The sequence below is a fragment of the Scatophagus argus genome, chromosome 6 (genome assembly GCF_020382885.2).
Source record: "Scatophagus argus isolate fScaArg1 chromosome 6, fScaArg1.pri, whole genome shotgun sequence".
Lineage (NCBI taxonomy): Eukaryota > Metazoa > Chordata > Actinopteri > Scatophagidae > Scatophagus > Scatophagus argus.
The window spans coordinates 19,742,038-19,762,914 of NC_058498.1; the positions used below are offsets into that span (position 1 = coordinate 19,742,038).

At 41.7% G+C, this 20,877-nt stretch overlaps 1 protein-coding gene across 3 annotated transcripts in view; it reads left to right on the plus strand.

Moving 5' to 3' along the window:
- scfd2 (sec1 family domain containing 2) overlaps positions 1–20,877 on the plus strand; it is an 82,007-nt gene that overhangs the window by 45,004 nt on the left and 16,126 nt on the right. The window contains exons 6-7 of one of the 3 annotated variants that reach the window (XM_046390670.1): positions 12,774–12,809; positions 14,797–15,033. The exons of 1 other annotated variant lie outside the window; for it this stretch is intronic. In XM_046390670.1, the coding sequence (XP_046246626.1) occupies positions 12,774–12,809; positions 14,797–14,885 (125 nt within the window). In that variant the 3' untranslated portion in view covers positions 14,886–15,033. Of the gene's footprint in view, positions 1–12,773; positions 12,810–14,796; positions 15,034–20,877 lie in introns of those variants that run through there. One more of the 3 variants, XM_046390668.1, reaches the window with a different exon arrangement.

Consider the following 20,877-nt stretch of genomic DNA (forward strand, 5'->3'; position numbering starts at 1 on the left):
CCCTCTCCTTTTACACCCCCTCATCTAGCAGAGAGCCCAAAAATTACACATTTTCCCCTCCTCCCCTATTTTCATCCTTTAGTTTCTGTTCTTTTGTCTTCCATACCATACTCCTCCTTTGTTTAATACATGTCATACTTAGATGGTAGTATCATAGGTGGTCATAAATCATCAGGAGGTAATGGTCTTTGTTATCAAAGTGTCCCCATGGAGGACTGCAGGCCCAGCCAATAGATAGAAGGAGATAATAAGGAATGGGGTGAGAGGAGTCTTTCTTTACTAGCAGTCTCATGTCTGGTCCCTTTCTGTTGTGTCTGTTAGTCTCTCCTGTACTGTGATGGACACAGTGGGAGATAGGCTTATCTCCTTGCTCCTCCTGCTCAGCCGACCTCCTCACTGACCAGACACCGGCCTACAAACTGAAGGGGGGCAGTCAGAGGGAATGTTTGGACTGAGTTCTCCTGCTATGTCTTTCCTAATCGCTCAGTGGTCTACGTGTCTCTTCTCTAGTGTTCAATGGTGAAACGTTGCCTCAGCTGTGGTTTTTCCTTGGAGAGACTTACATGCTTGGAGGTGGACTCATGCATATGTAGCTCATGTTGCTTAGTTTTGGGTTGATGCATAAAAACTTAATTCAGTTAGAGAAAATGTGGTTACGCTGAGTGTGAAAAACACCAAGTATGAGATTCAGACTTTGGCATGAAAACATAATGTTCCATGAGATTTTGGGATTTGCTGTTGTTGTATTATCCAATTTGCGATTTAACTCTGATGACCACAAACAGTCCAAACTATTGCTGATTTTGAAGAACATTTCTTTCTTCTCTAATAGCAGTCACAACTTCAGAAACAATATCTTCTATCAGAACCTAACTGATAGTTCTTCAGTTAGATCTTTGAGTCAGATAAATTTCTGTGAGTGTCAATTCTCATGCGTTAAACCTTCTCAGCACTTATGATTTCAGGTCTCAGGTATCATTGCTCTGAAGACTGTTCCATGCCATAACTGGGCTCATCTCATCTGATACTGCAGAGGAGACAATACTGAATATGGCACCCGTTTTATTCGTATGTTAGTTGCTCATTTGATGTACAGCAAAAGATTCTGCATTTTTGTTCCCATAGAGCGCTTGAGAGTCCCTCTCTGGCTGAGCCAGTGTCTGAGGTGTCGTACTTCATGTAATGAAATGATTTAATCTTACAGCTGCAGACTTTCCAAATGTTGTTGAACCAAATTGTTTGTGTTTATAGATGCTCCTTTTCTAGTGATTTTATGTGAGAAGAAAGCTTTTTAACCCGGTGACATGATTATCTAGAAGTTGCGATACCTGGTGCAGCCACTCTGGTAAAATAGTTTCTCAGCCCAGCACTGTTCCTGGTGACTTTCAGTAATCACACTAATAAGTAGTCCAAAATATTTGGGTGTTTACAATTCTCGTTCTCATTATTCAATATGGGCAAACAACACAAAAGGAAGGACTTTTAAGACAGTAATCTCTCATTCTCAGGTAATCAGTGCTGAAAACAAGATCATGATGATGAGCAGTGATATCAGTGTGAAGTAACTGGTTGCTAACAAAGCTATGCTTTCAGAGTAGCTTCCCCAACCCTGCATGACATGCACACAATTGCACCCTTTCAGTGTAAACCACCTAATCATAACTAGATGACCACCAATAAACAGGTGTCTGTGGATAGTCGATACAAAGCCATTGTCACTCCTGAAGAAAGACCTGTATAATAAAACATAGTCCAATGCAACCACCCTCCAGTAAATAGTGTAATGTTCTGCAATAGATTTTTGTCTATTAAATTATCATCACAAAGATGTTTTGGCACCAGCCTCAAAAATTACCACTCCAACTCCAAGGCAAAGGTGCAGGGTTGCATTTTTACAAGAAATTATTTAAAAAAAAAAAAAAAATCAACACAAACTCTCTCTTAACAAATAAGCCAAACATCCCAGATGCCTCAGGGTTTAATTTTCTTTAACACCAAGCAGCCATATGAGCACTAAACAGAATGTGGTCTGCAGAGGTGTGATACCCACCCCTAAATGTAAGGTGTTCCTGGTTTCCTAGTCTGTCCACCCTGATACCCGAGTGTTCTAGCTGTGCTGAGTTGGCTCAGTCTGATAAAACACAGGCTGTTGCTGAGGATGGTCGCTATCATTTAAAACCTATTATCAATAGAACCTATTTTTACATCACATTTTCTGTCTGCCTCTCCATCATTTCACCTTATCTTCTCTTGGCTCTGTCTGCTCCTTGATCCTCTCAGGATGCCTCTCACTTTCTCTCTCTCTCTCTCTCTCTCACACACACTCACATACACACATACACACTGGAGCACTCTTTGATGCTGACAGCTGCTTGCCGTCTGCACTGTATCTGTGAGTTCAGCATTATCACATTGGACTCAGCCCACTCTCAGTCCAGGTAAACGTCTCTCTCTGATGGGCAGAGATGGAGGGATGAATGAACTGGCTGTTGTAACATTTCCCATTCAGTCTCGCAGACTGTTGCCGTTATCGCCGCCATCCACACAGCGTGGGCGTGTATATACGGTGATAATGACTGTCTGTAGCGAGGGTCGCTGCACAGAGGCCAGCATAAACTCAGCCCCCCACAAAACAAACACATTAGAACGCACACATATACACGCACACGCCTCTCCTTATAACTGTCGCCCCTTGCCTCAAGGCCAGGACAACCCCCTGTCCCTACTGTATACTCACCCAGTATACCAGCTCCTTCTCTATCGTCCATGATCCAGAACACACAAACTCAAGTCTCCATATTGAAAACGTATACTATTTTTGGGCATACTTTAATTTCTTTCTACGTTCTGTAGCGAAGGCAAGTCCAAAGAAAATCCACTGTAAGGGATGTGTTATTTCCAGGATGGGATGTATGGTTTTAATTTTCTCCTTTTCCTGTTCTCTCCTTTACGCCTCCCATCCCCTTTCCAAACTTTTCTCACATATTGCTGCTGCAAGTGTTCACAATTCTCCAGTATCATCCCTCCAGAGTTTCACAGTTGTACACAACCACTCGGCTTTAATGAAACACTGAGTCATTTATTGAAGAGTGTTGACAAAGCAGCATTAGCACTGTGATGTCTGATTCACATCTTGGAAATGGATCATACAGCATGTTAAATAGAATTAAGATTGAAATACAGCACAACCTGTTAAATTATGAATGAATTCTTTAAATAATCATGTAGTCAAAATACTGTATGTAAGTGCTTATGTTATGAGTTACTGAAATACAATTAGACCTACTAATGTGCATTTTATAGCATGACTGTGGCAGGTCTAGACCTCCACTGTCTGCCTGTGTAGACACATGGACTCACACATGCACACGTAACACTAACATCTGTCTGTCAGGTGGGAGCAGCTTCCCTCTGGTAGGCCTCCTTGCATCTGTCTCACACTTTCACGCAAAAGCATTCTAAAACTAGCTAACTTTGTAGTCCAAATGTTTTCAGTTGTGATGCACTGTGCTGCAGTTCCTTGGCCATCCGTAATAGCCCTCCACTGCGATGTATGGAAACAGAGTAGCACGTTGTGTGGTTTGAATGATGGGATTATGAAGTTTGTCTGTTTCTGTAGGGCTGGAGTGTATGGAGTGTGTGTGTTACTTGGAGAGTGGCATGTTATTTGTGTTATGCTCACCCATTTTTGTAAGCGGTGTATCTGTTTTGCTGAGGTTATCGTGGACTGTTACGGCACAGTCTGAGCTCAAGCCAGAACTGTCACACACACATTCAATTGAAAACCATACTGACAATATTAAGGCAGTGGAAAGTTGTGATTCAGCTGTTACTTGTGTATTGTGTGTATTTGTGGACAAAAATGAAAGAAACTGGAAAAAAAAGGAAGGAGACAGTTCAGAGACCTTCCCTAACTCATGGGTGGCGTCAACATATCGAGGTCAGAAATAATAAGTGGTATGTCTGCAAGCGCTCACTGTAGCGCTGGCCCCTTCCACCCTGTAATCCACTTTGATGTGGACCTTAACCCCACCAGGATGTGATGTTTGTGTAGGATGCCCGTCTGCGCTGGTAAGTATATGTATGATCCCGTTAGGTTGTGGGTACGTTGTGTGATGCTGTCCAGCTCAAGGGACTAAAACAGGAAGTGAAGCTCCGATTAGGAGGATCTGACATTTGCAAGAGGTGCTTCCTGTGATAGGAGGCTTCCTCTGTGTCCGTGGGACTCAGCACCTTATCTCACGCCCTCCTCTCTATCTGCCAATGACTTCTCTTAGAGTCCACTGCTCTCTCATTTAGTATTCCCTGCACATACCAGCTGCTTCTGTCACACATATTTATTTCCAGGTTAAAGAGTCAGCGCACAAATTACAAAAAGTAAAGTTTTTTTGCACTCACTGCCTCTGCCAGTGCAATAGAGGTGAATTGAATTTAGTTTGTGGTGCAGCTACATGGTCTCAGAATCAAGGCATCACAACGCAGGAGACCAGGTTCCTTCCTGCATAGGTCCAGTCAGTCTGTTTAGGAAATTGGACAAGGCATTTACATGTGCTGCAGTAACTAGGGCCTATATTTATCAGACTGCTAAGAATTACACTCAATAGCGCTTTCAAGAGTCAACCTAGGAGTCGAAAAAAAATTTCTCCATGGGGTGTGAAGAATAAAGCCACAGCAAGGAGTATAAGGAAGAACAGCTCTTTGATTAATGATGTTTGCTCTGAGCAAGACACACCAATCAAAGACAATAATTTGCCCTGTCTGCCAGTTCAGTGTTATTTTAAAAAAAAACATATCTAATTAAAAAATGTATTTTTTATGTTTGTGTGTGAATATCTCCAATAAATTGTTGTGATTTCAACAACAATTTAGTACATTTATGATATATATGAGTATGGACGAAGTGGTCCATAGAAACCCCCCCCATACAAGCAGGACAGAAGTGATGCTGTTGCTGTAAGAGTTCATTAGTGTGTTTTAATTCCCACGATGCCCCTCACATCCTTTAAGATCTTTTGCTTTTTCTCTTAACTTCTCTGTAAAACCCTCATCTCTGTGCAGCCTCATTCTCACTCTCACTGTGGGATTACAACCCGTCCCTCCTCCTATGTGCTACTGTCACATTACAGCAACATCAGAAAGTTCTTCCACCCTTCAGAGCAGGCGTGAGTCTGAGATCATACAATTTTTTTTTGTGACAACTGCAGTGCTCTTGCAGAAGTGGGGCTTTGTTTGGGAGCGCAGTAACACCTCATCACGGTCGTGCGTGGCGAAGATGTGACTCATCGCATCACACAATAGTGTGTATCTGAATTACCAGATGAGTGTGAGTCACAGTAAAGTGTATGAGCGTGCTTGAAAAAAAAAGAGATAAAGGGAGAGAAATGAATCCAGTGTATGAGCAGTGCATTGTCATCTGCTCTGGCTTTGCTGTGGAACTTTGTGCTTTTAGAGGGAAAAGAAAAGGCATTCCAGATTAATCAATCAATCTGTGTGCATGTGTGTGTGTGTGTGTGTGTGTGTGTGTGTGTGTGTGTGTGTGTGTGTGTGTTTGAGAGAGGGATGTGTGCTGCGCTTCAACATGTGGCTTCAATCTCTGTTTTCTGTTGCGTCCCACCCTTCTTTTACCCTTCACAAAGACTTTTGACCACTGAAGACGTCTCCGTGGTTGAAATCCAGTGAGTTCTTTCCCAATTTCACTCAGAGTTTGATACTACTATGGCAAAAGAATCAGATCTTACGCAAGAGTCTCCTCAGGAAAAATTATCATAAGAGTATCCGGGTTAAGATGTGCCCTTGTGTGTGTATATGCCTTTGTGGTGTGTGGACTGATGAGCTGGTAAACAAACCCTGCGTCTCAGATATCGGTGCAGTTTATTGCTCTGGGTTCAGATCTGGCAGGGCTGACTTGTTTATTTGGCTTTCAGGTATCAAATGAAACCCGCAACTCTCACAATCACATGTACCCCCTCGGTCTGACCGTGTAGTAATAGATTTATAGAGTCAATAAACAGTCGTGCATGAACTTGTTCACACAAATACACAAGTTATTGTCCAGCACATATAGAAGCTAATCCCTCCTCTCTGCTTTCCCACAGAAACGCACTCGCATTGTCTGTCTTTTTTCCCATCATCGCTCACTTTTTCTACTTCTCTCACTCCCACTGTGACATACACACTACATACGTACACATACAAGGCTACTGCATTCCCATGCTTCGGGCCAGGTCAGTTTGGTTTCGGAGGTCAAACACAAATTCTCCTGTCCGCCCCTCTGTCCACTGAGCGCGTAATTCAGACCAGCAGCACCCAGGGACCACCAGAGGGTCGAGGCCACACAACCACCCCAACCAACAAGTCACCTGCCCGTCAAATGCACACACACACTTATGCGTGCACAAAAAGCCACCTCCACCAACATTCTCCTCCTCCTGCTCCTTCCCTGCAGCCGTTATCAAAGGATCTGAACAGCATCAACATTATCTGTCTCTGTCTCCCACGGGAGCAGCTGAGCACATAGCACAGCTATCATTCAGCAAACACACGCACACACACGCACACACACACATACAATACAGAGAGAAGATCAAAGGTTAATCATGTCTTTTCATCAGCTGCACCACCCTCTCCTCTATCTGTCCTCCTCCTGTCTAATGGTTGTGTTTATATGTGTGTGTGTGTACGAGCAGATGACGTTTGTCTGCGTTTGAGGCAGCATTTCTGTTCTCACTAGTCGACACTTTGAAAGCACTCTTTTGCTTGCACACAGTCGTTAAGCAGTCTTGTCCTCCTCTTCCATTGTTTTCTTTTATCTCTTTTCATCTCCTGGATGTTTTTGAGATGAAATATTTACATTAGCTGATTTAATGGGAACCAAGTGTTGTAAAATTGTCTATTAATTTGATATATGCTCCAATAAAGTCTGTGTAATAGAGCCTTTCTATAATTTGATAAGTATGTGAGATTTTAGTTGCTTGTTTAAGGGTCTGCAAGTGAACTGAAAATCCTGCTCTTGACTGTGTGAGTAAGTTTTTTTTTTCTTAGAGTTGGGAAAGAAAGTGCAATAGAGAGAAGGGCATATTTTAGAGTCTAACCCCCCTGCGTGAACCCCAGCCCTGACTGAAACAGGAAGTGCTTATTCATTCAGGAGGTGTACATTTACAGAAAACCCTCTCCCGCACCCTCAAATGGAAGTTTCTGGACACACAAAATGGCAGAGAAAAACTGTAGCGTTCAAAACCCACGTATGATATTCAAACTAGAAGTACAGAAGAGTAAAATGCATGCTTTCCTCTTGCTGCAAATGAGGTGATCCTGTAGCCTGACCAGTGACCCATGAAAAGTCCTCCTGTTCTTAAATAACACTGTGAATATGAGCTAGTCTCTTGCAGTCTTGATTTTTGCATTATGTGCTGTCTTTTCCGCGCATCTCCCACGGCAGTCATTTTTAAACACCACAACTATGTTAAACCATTAGTTGATATTTAGAAATATTCCTCTGTGTGCGAGTTTGCATATCAACACTTCAGGCAGTGTGCTCGTGAAACAAATTAAATAAATTATGTATTATTTGGGGAGGAGTTGAGAGCATGCAACCAAGTACATTCAGAGCTTGATTCTAGCACTGGATGAATTTATCAAGATTTTAATGCATTAAAAATTGAAACTGTGTTTCACAATTAACTGCATTATATCTCAGTATTTCTTAATTTTCTTATCATAGACTTTGTGTGCCCAGACACTAGATTTTACCCTTGCTTGATGTTACACAAACCACAAAGAGTTACATCCATGACTGTTGAACTGTTGTATGGTTGTTTCCTAGTGCATCCGGCTGATTTTCATTGGGAAATCAAGCAGCCTTGGCAGGGAAGACGATATTCTGCCATGAATTATGGCATCCTTACTCCACAGTTCATTAATGATAACCCCAGCCGTGAGGTTGGCCTGGAGCCCTGCTGCTCCTCCAGCTCTTCATCGGCATGGCGATGTGGGCTTGGAGCAGACAGGCTATGCTCAGGGCAGTGAGGGCTGCCATGCACATTATCACATTATCATGCTTCCTGGTGTGTGGGATTGAACATTTGCCATCAGGCTCCTAAAGCACTTTCACCCACTGATCTGACGCACATTCACATTGAAGTTGCTTTGGAACTTTGATTATAGTTTCATAAATAAAGCACCATATATCTTTTTGAGTTTGGTATGTTGGCTATATTATGGTCTGTCTGATTCTTCATTCCAACCGTTTCCACTTTTCATTGGAATATTTGTAGTGTTTAAATGGCAGATTTATTGCAGAATATGTCAAGCAAAAAGCCAAGCACAACAGCAACAGCATGTTGTGGAGTAATACATGTACGTTCAGACCCTTCCAGTTGGCCTCAGTGAATCAGTTAATTTACTGTGTACATTTGCAATAAGTATTGCTATCTTCACTTTTTAGTATGCTGACTTGTAGGTGTGCAGAAGCCAGTGAGGGGGCGAGTTCAAATTGTGACACAAATATTACTTTAGAAAGTGATACCTAAAAGTCATTCATGGGCCCCAATACAGTATATTTATGTAACTAACTCAATTCAACAAAACAAACCAGACAGAAACTATATATAGAACCTGATAATTGTGTGTTCCCCCATTTTCTCCTCCCAGAGGTTGCTACAAATCCTACTCTCCGGTGGTGGCTGCACATTTTTTCTGTTACAAATTATGCATACTTTTTGTGACATACCAACAGCTCCTTCAGCTCAACCATATGTTGGATTTGTATGTTTTGCAGCACTGTTTTAATTATGTCTCTTGAGAGAACAAGTGTGGTTAAATAGAAGTGTATCATTGCACAGATTTAGAGGATGCTTGCAGAGACTCGTGAAGTTTGTTTTTGCCATTAACAAACATGAAAGAAGTTTAGTTTAGAAATTTGGGAAAAATTATGCAGTTGATATGAAGCTACAGATAGCAGCCAGTTAGTTTAGTGTAAAACCAACACATGCACAACAAAAATTTAATTTTTTGTAGGCCTTATTTCTTGGCTGGGAGCAGTAACTTCCTTAAGTCTCAGCTGGTTGCCTGGAGATTGACACGCTAAGCTAAGCTACCTGCTTTCAGCTACGTATTTCTGGGTTTATATTACATATTTACATATTTAGTGAGATGAGTCGTTTCAATTCAGATTTTGAATCTTTATAACAGACTGAACTCCATCACCTTGTCTTTATCTCAAAGGGTTGGGTCCAGCTGTTATACTTCAACGTCTCCCACAAATGTCAACGTGTGTCCATTATGGTAGTCTATCAGTTCTGTATGTGCTATTGCAAAACAGGGCAAACCTCTACTTTTAATCATCATTGCCAGTTTACAGGTCACAATTTCAGTGCAAGGTACAGCAACTCCCAGATATGGTTAGAAAAATGCTGTACACCCAAGTATCAGACCAGTGTAAATTGTCACTTGAGTAGTGGTTTTGAATTGTTTTGAATATGCACAGGACCGGTATAACAAAAGAGAAGATACAGGATTTTAAATCCCGTCATTTTACACATTTCGAGACAGAGTCATTGCACTCTACATTTCAATTGAAATGTTTCCTGGACGCTAATGTGAAAACACTAAAATTATGATTTGTATTTGATAGATTGCCTCAGCTTCAACTGGTGTTGGTTTTCTTTATTCCAAGTTACAGTGCAACTGTTTATACTTGCATGCATACCCTGTGTGTGTGGGCTGTTTTTCTTTTCAACTGCAAAACTTGAAATATATTCGTACTTTGCTCCACACAATGTTTTACTTGCTTTTGCGGTTCTTTCAATTTGTGATTGGAGTCAAAACAGAGTAGAAGAGTGCCACCAAACAGTCAGGAGAAGTATAGAAGTTAAAAATGGACAAGAAAACACAATCAGATCAGAGGAGGAGGGAAAGTGACTGTTTTTTTAGCAGGTTTAGAGTTGGTGCCTCACATCTGCGCCACAACCTCGCTGTATTATCTGAGATGGAGAAGTTGTTCCAAAAAAAAAACAAAAAAGTCGCTGATCTCCCTCAGGAGAGCAAGAGAAAACAGCTCTGTCGTGGCAGCAGTGTGTTTAGGAGTGGGGGTTGATGTATTTTTGAGTGTGTGTGTGTGTGTGTGTGTGTACATGTACATGTACATGTGTTGGGGTCCAGAAAGCAATGCAACAGTGCACCCTAGTGACCATGTCGAGACCTGCATCAACTGAGATTGTGTGAAAGTGGATTGAGTGCAGATAGGCACAGATCTCTCTGTGATCAAAGTATATCTCTGAAAACACATTTGCCTCCAAGTCCTTAGAGTGTCATCATCACTGCTCTCTATTGAACTCTTATCATTTCTCGCAGCAAAAGAGCCGAAGGCCTACGTTTTCTATTGGAAAAGGAGGCTTGTGACAAAGGCCAGATGTTTTTGCCAAGTAAAATAAGTTAGCGCTTACACAATATTTGCTTAGGGGTTGTTAAAGAGCCTTGGATTTCTTGGTTCAATATGTAGTAATGCAATACAAACTCCAGCCACAACACAATGACGTTGTCCATACAGCTACTGGTATAAACTTGAGACAAGCATGTGTCTGCCATGCACACTCACATGTACACAGTGTCACAGCAGTCCAGGCATTAGGCGACATTCCTCAGGCTGCCTTTGAAGTTTATGGCATTTCCACACCATCTGACAGTAAAACATGTGTGTTTTACATTGTTTCAAAATAATAGCAATGACATGATACAGCAAAAATACAGTGCATCATCTTCAGATTGACATTATCGTGCGTGCGTGCGCGTGTGTGTGTGTGTGCGCATGCACACACGCATCTTTATGTGTCCAACAGTGCACATGTGTTTACGCGTATTTGTGCACCAGTGCAGCTTGTAACTCTAGCCCAGCATGTTGCTCCGAGGAGCACCACAGATGTTCAGATGTTTCTCCATGGAAAACAAACAGAACAGAGGCCATTTTCTCCAGGACAGAGGGACTGTCAAAATAAGAGCTGCCCCCCCATTTGGACCTCTGACAGTGACTCTCTTGTTCATAGACAGATCACGACTTGCTCTCTCTTAAAAACAGTTTTGCAGGATGTGTCTTTTCCTTCACTTGGACATATTAGGCTTATATGCAAGTCTTTTCCGTATTCTGTTTTCATGTATGTTTGTACATGCTCTGGGTCATCCATTACTCTTGTGTAGTGCAGGCCAAGGGCTGTGAGGGTGATGATTCCTCAAAAATGAGAGATTGAAAATCCTGAAGACTGAGGGTGGGACTGGAGAAAACACGGTGGGAGAGCAGGCCACCCCTGCCACCCTCTCCTCCACCTCCTTCTGCTCCACCTTTGATTAATGCAGCGTATGGCAGAGCTCCATGGGGCCTCACAGGGCCCCAGGTGAAGACCTCAAGGAGACAGGAATGGACGAGAATAAGAGAAACACATGAAGGAAGAGTGCAAGCCTGATGGCTTTTTCTGCATGTTATAGGCCAAACATTTATCTTGTGGCCTTATATTGATAACGTGGGTTATTTTAACCTGATTCATGCATCAGTCTAGGACATAAAAATGAATGCGAACTGAAGACATCAAGTGAAAGCACATACTGGCACAGAAAAGCTAAAAAGCAGAAAAGTCATTTATGTCGGCGCTGATAGCAGGAGACGAGTGTGACAGAGTAGGAGCAGAGGGGAAGCAAACAAGCCGTTTGAGCTGTGAAATTGAAGAGGATCAAAGTGTCAGTGATTCATAAATAAATCTTGTTCCCTCCCTGTGGATAGATGGAGCAGACGTTCTATTACACTGATTGATAAAGCACCGTGAGACAGCTCTGTGAAAACACTCCTGTGTGTGCATGTGTGTGTGTGCAGCTGCATATGGATTTTTACCAACACTTTCAATACTTAAACAGGATAATAATGGCACTATGGTTACCCAAGAAAAAAGGACAGTTGGTCCATTGAACCCCAACTGGCCAACATATTTTCCCCGAAGTCTCTGTCTGTGTGTGTTTGTGTGTATGTGTTTGCTGCAATGCTGGAAATGAGCAATGCTATGAGCTTGTTTCCTCTGGGCCACATGTTGCTGGGCAGGCTCCGAACGCAGCAGTAATGAGAAGTCCAGGTGCAGCTTTCACCCTCAGGGAGGAAGTCCTTGTTTACTCATATTTAACCTTGTTTCTGACCTCCCTTTTCTTTAGGCTTTTTGACCCTGTAGACATTGTGCTATTGAAGTTAAACTGGATCAGAAACTGTTGAGGTGTCCAACCAGCCATTGAAACTTTGACTGTTACTGGTATGCTTGTAATCTCATCATTTCAAGATGATGTCTGAAAGACAAATGACATTTTTTAGTCTGTTCACAGGCTAGGACAGACACACAGGTGTCTCAACATCTTTTCCTTTTATTTCTTTTTTCTGATTACATAATGTTTGATAAATAGTATATGTGTAAATCTGAGAAAACTTCAAGAAATTATGAGTACGTGTCTTAAACAAGCAAGTGCGAGTGTGTGATCGAAAACTGAAACATCGTTTTCAAACTTGTTTCATGTGGCAGAAAGTGAACTGACTTTACTGGCTTTGTCAAAGAAGTACAACATGGCAGCTTTAAGTGCAGCATCTCTGACCAGTGACAGTTGGTTTTGTGCTAGTTTTTGTGTTAAATTACAGAAGAATGTATTGATGATAAATACATACATTACAGGTAACACTTATTTAACTCCACTGTTGCAAACTTTCTGTTGCTCTGACACCTGTGTTGTTGATTTTGCTCTGACTGTTTCAGATTGTGTGACAGTGCCAAACTGTTCTTTAGGTTCAGGTGAGTGCCGTATATTGGCAGGTGAGACAGTCTTTGCTATGTGCTGCTCTGTCTTTGACCAACAGAGGGCTCTCTGTTAGTAGAAAAAATATTTACTAGTCTCGCAGGCAAAGCCCTCTATCCTCATAAAGCTTTGCTTATAACAGATGTACTGTAATAAAGTTTTATACTGTTTAGACTGTTGAAGGAACTTCAGTTACAAGACACGCTATTCATTCAGCTTCATTCTGACTGCAAAACAAGCTGCTATTTATTCCTTCCAAAGTTTGCAGCAGACAGTTCCATGTGTGCATTATCATTGCTGTCCTGTAGGGGGCAGAATAACCCCACTTTGGCTCATAGTGCTCTCTGCTTAAGTTTGCCAAAAACACTGAACCACTGCCTCTATCAATAGCAGACAGAGCTGTTCAGCTGAGAGTCATGTCTCTGTGGAATGGCCTGGTGTCTGCAGCCGCTGACGCCTGGCCTCAGGAATGATCTCCAATTGAGGAGTGATGAAAACTGTCCCTTGCTGGTTAGGACACACAGAGAATGCACACATTCACACTTGTGTTGGAGTGTGCATACAGCTTAATCACGCATATGCACACACAACCAGAGCATATTTTGCCAAATTAAAAAAAAAAACTGTCTGCCCTGCCTTGGCACATACACACACTCCGTCATCACAGTGCTAATGACATTCTTTGACATACAGGCAGGTATGACTGGGCAGCAACACTCTGCAGGTTCAGCTGGGTTCAGTGCCTGACCTGACAGAGAGAGATGTTTGTCCCTGAATTCAGGCTAATTTGCATGGTTTTTGCACATTTAGAACATGAATGAATGAAAGAATTGGAAGTGGAAGATGGATGGAAGATCAGAAAAAAAAGATCAGATGGAGGTTTAAAATATTCCTGAAAATCTCTTGAGCAGTCTTAAAGTTTCTCTTTTTGAAGACGAAGTCACATTCAGTGGCGTCATTTAGTTCTTTCACACTTATGTAAGAGTTGCTGTTTAAAGAGGTGTTAGATTTTTTTTTTTCTTCATTACGTAACATTTTCATCGTTAGCCAGTTGCGTGATAAAATACCTTGGCTCCTGAGAGGTAATCAAACCTCACTGAATGTTCACTCTTAATTAAAGCTCTTATTTCACATAGCAGGAAAAGCCACTGCTGGTAATACAAAACATACCAGATGCTTATACACACATGCATGCGTGTATATGAACAGGCACCCCACACACACAGACACACAAAGAGAGAGACGCTGAGCTATACTGTGCTTATTCAGTTGTCACAGCCTTTTTAACCTATATGTGAAGGTATTGGGTTGCCATGTCAACTACGTTCTCAACTACAGGAACATAAATCCTGCAGACTGACTGGATAAGCACCTTGTGATGGACTATATGAACTCAGACACCCTGAGTTTGCACAAGCACATATACTTTTCAGAGGTTTGCTTAAAGGACTTACCGATGTGTTTTAGCTCCTTAACTACAACACATGTGTTCTGTACACTTCAATGAGCATGATCAAGTGCATGCTACAGTTTCTGATGTTTGGCTGAATCTTCTCTTCCTTTAGATCACTTATATTACATTTTAGCTGCACTGATATGTATACACTGTATTTTAAGTATTGCGTTACCTCTTAATGACAGCAGTCCTTTATAGCTGCCATAATCAGTATTTGGTATTACAGTTTTTCTCATTTGTTTGAACCCATCAGTAGTTACATTTTCAAAACAGTTCACATTCACAATTTTGTGTGCAAAACGGTCTAACAGTCGATATTATAAACATGGAGCAAAAGCATATATTCCCAGTATATATCCCAGTAAATAACATTTCATTAATTTGTCAAAATACATCCATTAGTATAAATGTTTTGGACCTTTATTGTGCCATATGCATGTGCCCTTTGTTGATACTTTACACAGTCATAGAATGTGCCAAAAAGGTCAAGCAAGCAAATCACAACATGAGTTGTTTTCTTTTCTCAGAAAATGATTTCACTAGAGATAACAAACACTGCTGCACTCTGCACCTGGGCTTTTTACACGTTTTTCAGTCCCCTGCTGAAACGCTGTAGGAAAGTTTTCCTCATTCATTTTATTCTCATGTGCACGTCTTTCCGTGTCCATGAATTGTTGTTGACATACAGTAATCATACAGGCTAGACAAATATGCACATTCATTGTTTTGCAGCTTTTGTACTGGATTCCTTCCTCTCCAAAGAATCAATAAAAAATTTCACATAAATTCAGAAATACTCAGGCGTTATTTTCTAAACATCCATTACTGATGTTTTCTTTTTGTTTAATCCGACAAAGTTTGGGTCCTTCTATGAAATCTGTGTAAACTGATAAAGGTTGTGTAAACTGTGTGAAACCAATGAAAAAGTGCTAACGTATTAGCACGAGAAGAGCTCTGCTGTGCTAAGATCAAGTGGATCCCACTTTCATCGAGTGCGCCTCTGCAGTGAAAACTAACAGAATGAAATGAGCATGTATAATGTGAAACTTGTTGCTTGTAGTGACAAACTTTCACAATATTTTTATCCAAATCTGCAGTTTACTTTATCACATCCTTCAGGTCATTGTTTTGGTTTTTCTAAACAGCAACATTTTCACAGCTCTCATAGCAACGATTTTGGCTGTATATTTCCCTTAAGAGTTAGTGTGGAGCAAATTAGATTTAAAAAGAGAATGAAAATTACAAACGTGACTCCAGAAGAATGCCCTGTACCTGTGAGAAATGCATAAGCAAGTGTTTGAAAATAGATTTTCAATAAGAACTTTATTAGCTGATGCCAGTGTTGTATTACAGCTTGTTTTCACTGCCCCCAAGTGACCGAATAACCTACTAATGCAGGTTTAAAGCACGAAACAACCGAGCTTCACCTTCATAATGCTCTAGCACCATCATTCTGTTTCCATGGATTATTGCATGTAACCTAAATATCCACTACACAAAATATGCAAATTCATCCCAGATAATGAATTTCACTGTCTCAAGTGATCCCTGACTGTTCTAGGGCCAGTCCCCAATCACTCACACATGCACAGGACACAATGGGTTTTCCAGGACAGATCAGGTACTGACAGCGATCATGATACTCATCACAGCTGCATAGCATCAGCATGTTGGCATTGCCATTGTTCACATGTTAAGAGCCATGTTTTTGTGTGAGGAGAGACGCATTTTTACATAACTACCCCAAGGATCTTCACTGTGACAGCATTGCCATGGCCGGAGGCATTACGTTTTCAGTTGTACGTTGTGTGTCCATCTGTCCCATTCTTGTCAATGTGGTATCTCAGGAAGGCCTTGAGGAAATTTGGATTTGTTGGACTCAAGGATGAACTGATCAGATTTTGGTGGTCAAAAGTCACTATGTTCTCATGAAACATACCTCTAACTGTCTCCCAAGAATTCATAGTCTATATATATACTCTTTATGACAAGATTTTACACAAATTTCAATATGATAAAATGAAGACGTGATGACATTTTATATACAAAATATTAAAGGTCAACTTCACTGTGGCATCATGATGTGTCCGTTATTCAACACCATATCTCACATTGTGACCATATTTCATATCTGGTCAGATACTGAACTGGTGACACTTATCTTGTGCTCATTGTGTAGATCTTCTGTGGTGCCAGGTTAAAGATGTGTGTGAAGCATCAATGTTATAGAATGTATGGCTTCTTTATGTTCTATAAGAATCATCTTTAACTGTCCAAGCATGTGAAGGAAGGAGTTTGACTCTTGTTTTTGTTCCTCTCAACACACTAATGGACATACAGCTGTAGTCTGTCATATGCTAACAGGTTTTAATTGTATTGAGCTTCAGGTGCTTGTTGTTGCACCTTGTGATGAAGCTCTCCATCAGTCCTCTGAAGTGAAGACTCCATGTTTCTCACTGGAATCATACAGTGATAACTGATATTTCATCAAGACATCATTTATCATCATTACATCATTTATTAAATTCCTGCAGAGGCTTCTGTCTGAACAGACGTGGATGTAAACTGCAACCTGACTGGTGCACAAAGGCGTACAACTGCAAGGCTGTAATTCTGGTTTTAATGTGCACACACACGAGTGCAACATTTGTATGCATGACTTGTGTACTGTGTTCAGTCAATCTAATGAAAAAAAATTTGCAGCTGACATGTTCATAAGCACCTGGTGTTCCACTGGGATGTAGTTATGTAACTACTAAATTTATTAGGCAGGAGAGCTAACATACCAGTCAGCCAGACAGCCTATTGGAAAAAGGGGGTTTGTTTAACGTCTCACCAAGATACACACTGTTACAAACACACACTTCTCCCCTGCTCCCCATTGAAGGAGGGGACTCATGTTGCATTGCGTGCAGAGCCGCAATTTTGTCTTTGTCTGGAGTCGGTGGCATTCTCTGGGCCTTGCCAGATTTCACTGATTTACCTCAAAACCATGCTTGAAACACTGTAACCACCATGATTATGATATACACCACCATTCACACACACTAATGCACACTCACAAGCACAAAGCACTGTAATTACAGAGGATCAAAGTGAAATTCAGTGAGTCTGATAGTCAAGCTAATAGTAGACGACAGCGAGGTGAAACACAAATCATGAGGAACAATATCAAAGAGCAAACCCTGGATTAGCATCAGGACACACAAGTTTCTTTCAGAGTGCTGGAGGTTTTCATTTCTACCGTTAATACTTTGGTCATGAATCAGCCATTGTCTGGTAGAATCTGCATATTTGAAATGAAAAGGGGAGAAACTGTGACTCCTTAGTGAATAATAACTTCAATATGAATGTTTTAGAAACTATGAAAGCTTTGTTGGTTAGCTTGTCTCAGTCCGATGCATCTTCTTTAAAATCTTCTAATATCTATCAAAGATTCCCTCAGACGTTGCCTATATTCGGTTGTGTCACACAAATGAGTGTGAATGCATGAATGTGTGGGTGCCTACCATCTAATCTGCTTTAAAAAAACTGAAGTCAGATGGGGAAATTAGCGGCTGCCACTCTCTAATTGAGCAGATCACTACCCTTTGATTTAAGCCCCTATTTAAGCCCTTGTCTTCACCTTCATCTTCTTTTTATACACACAAACATATGCTTGAACGCACATGTAGAGCACCCTGATCAACGCCATACACACTCGTACCCTCATTCCCGTTAGTCATTTATTATGCCCATGCAGACAGGCAGAAACTCCCTTTGGCGGCGATAAGGTGCTTCCCCCTCAGTGGGCGAGTACTACATGACTGCTGTTTGATCTCCTCACGCCTGTTAGCAGACAACATCTCAGGGCCTTGTCATCAAGCCACTGCGCAGCCCACATGTCCATCCACTAACACAACCACCCAGCTGACATGAATACGCTCAGGAGACAGCGTTTTACATGCAGATCCCTCTGTTCTCCACAGTTATGCTGCCTGTGGTCTGCTCTAACCATGAAAGGATTTCTTCATAAGTGGCAGTGCTGCGACCGCACCCTCCTCAGCATGTGATTAATCACATCCACTGTGTGTACACAGGCTTCTGCAGCAGGGAAAGCTGAGGATGCTGACATGCTGTGGACACTGTGTGTGTGTGTGTGTGTGTGTGCCCTTCTCACTCCACTGTTACATATTTACATCTTTATGTTCTGATGAAACACACATCCACACTTAGCCCTACAGAGTCCGCCAAGTCTTATGTTAATGAAGGACTTTGGCGCTTGACTGTGTGAGTGAATCAGTTTGAGGAGCATTGTTCTGCACTTCCTTAAGAGTGTATGAAGCAGCCCAGATTAACAGGTCTTGTGTTTTCTCTCAAGCAACCTAATCTGGAGAGGATTAACTCTAACACTGGAATTCAGACCACTCTGGACCCAACTTTTAGGGCACTGACACAGCAAGCTAACAGTCAGCTGCCATTTGTCCGCATTGAGGGTTCGGCAGCTTCTTGCAATGAGGAGTGGGCTTCAGAGGTGTGGCTTCCGCTCACTTTCTTCAACTTTGGTTGGAAAGTGACTGGTTTGACTCGCAAAACCAAGAAGAACAGATACATATAAATGCATTGTAGCTTCTTTTGACCCTGTGAGTGCATATTTCCTCAGTACAGCTGCATTGTACTTATGTCATTCTCATGATAACACCACACGCAGTTGACTTCCTTCTGACCCAGAAACAACATTGTTGCCATGGTGATAGCTAGCATCATGGGGGTGGGGGTTGACAAGCATGTAGCTTTGATTGCCCACCATCTCTGTGTCTCTTCTTTCAGTCTGAGATACAGTAGCAGAGAGATTTTCCTTCCTAGCATTCCACACAGGATCACCCTGTCTGATACGAACTCTTTTGAAATGTCCTCTCTGTCTCTCTCTCTCTCTCTCCCTCTGAAAATCACGTACTCTCATTCTTTTCTCAGACCAGAATAGAATTTTTGATCAGGTTTCAAAATAAGCTGGGATATTTATAAGTAGTCTCATTGTCTACATTCCAGTGATAAGTACAGAACGATTAGTTTTGGTTGCGGTGTCAGGCATAGATGGTGAGTTTTTGCAGTCTTTTGTGGGTTGTTGAGGAAACAGACTGTGTTTTTCCAATTTAATGTTCCCTGTGTTCTTTAGCAGAGGCTGTGTTTCCTGTAAGCACAACAGTGAGGTGGGGGTAATGAACACAAATGTCCTCTTACTTCCACATTTATCAGATTTTTTTTGTCTGATTATTTGCACACATAGGGTATCCAGTCTCTGCTTTTCATTTTAGCATCATAATTTTTTCTTCATATCAAGAAATCTCACAAAGCCTGATTATCATATGGATCTCCATGGTTGTCCAAAAACACCTCAGTGAGCCTTATTGTTAGGGTGACACTTTTCTTCATTAGCACTGTATTTTGAGTCAGTTTCACATAAACCATCCTACCATCCTGCTGCCTTAAATTCACAGCACACACTTTGTAATGCTGACCATTTAAGATCATCATCCAAGATTCATGTGTATGATGAATAAGGGATGCGGTGCCTTTTTGCTCCACACAAAATAAACTGTTATTTCTTTAGATTTATTTAAGGTGAGGTGATGGATTGCGGAGTCTCACAGCCTGAGGAATGACGCTGCTCTGTAGTCTGGTGGTGAACAGGCTGTGGCTTGGGGGGGTGTCTTTTGATATCCTCTGGGCTCTGCAGAGACATCTTATTTCACTTATACCACAGATGCTCAGTAAATGGGTGCCACTGATCATTAGACAGTTTCAATCACTGGCTGCAGAGCCTTCCTATCCTTGGGCTTGCACATCCCATGCCTGTGTGTGATGTTCCCAGTCAGGATGTTTTCTATTGCTTCTTTTCTTTCTATTGCCAAGGACTTGGCCACAGAATTTAACCTTCTTAGTTTTACCAGTATGATGTCTCATTGTTGTTTGAGATCCAGCTGATGATGGTGGTTTCCGCCACAAATTTCACAATAGAGTTCTCTCCATTTCTGGGATTGCAGTGGTGGGTGGCTCAACAAACAGCCCTCAGGGGTTCCGGTGATCAACAACAGGGAAGTGGAGGAGGTGTGACCGTCAAGCCAATCTGCCTGAGGTCTGTTTGTGAGGAAGTCCAATATCCACTTAGAGAGTGTGGTACTCAAGCTCAGTTTATCTGTCAGTTTCGTGAAGGAGATTGTGTTGAATGCTTAGCTGAAATCAACACACAGCAAAGTGTGTGAGCCTGATGCTAACTTTACTTCAAGGATGAACTTGTAGCTTGTCGCCATCACAGGTTTATATGAATCACTCCTCTCTATATAGTTCTTCATCCAGATCCAGCCCCATTCATTAGTGATACATTCCTCTGTGCCCCTCTGGTTGGTAGGTTCCACCTTTTCAGCGTCACAGGTTGCACTTATGTCCCTCTTCATAACAATTGCTCACCTCCGGCTCTGTTAGATGTAATTATGAAAACCCTCAATCAAGACCAAACTACATTCTCTCTCCGTTTTCTCACTCTCCCTAATCTGTTTCTTAGCAGAGCAGTGATGAGTCAGTCTTAGAGATTACTTTTGTAATTGTCCAGACAAGTTGCTGACTGTTAA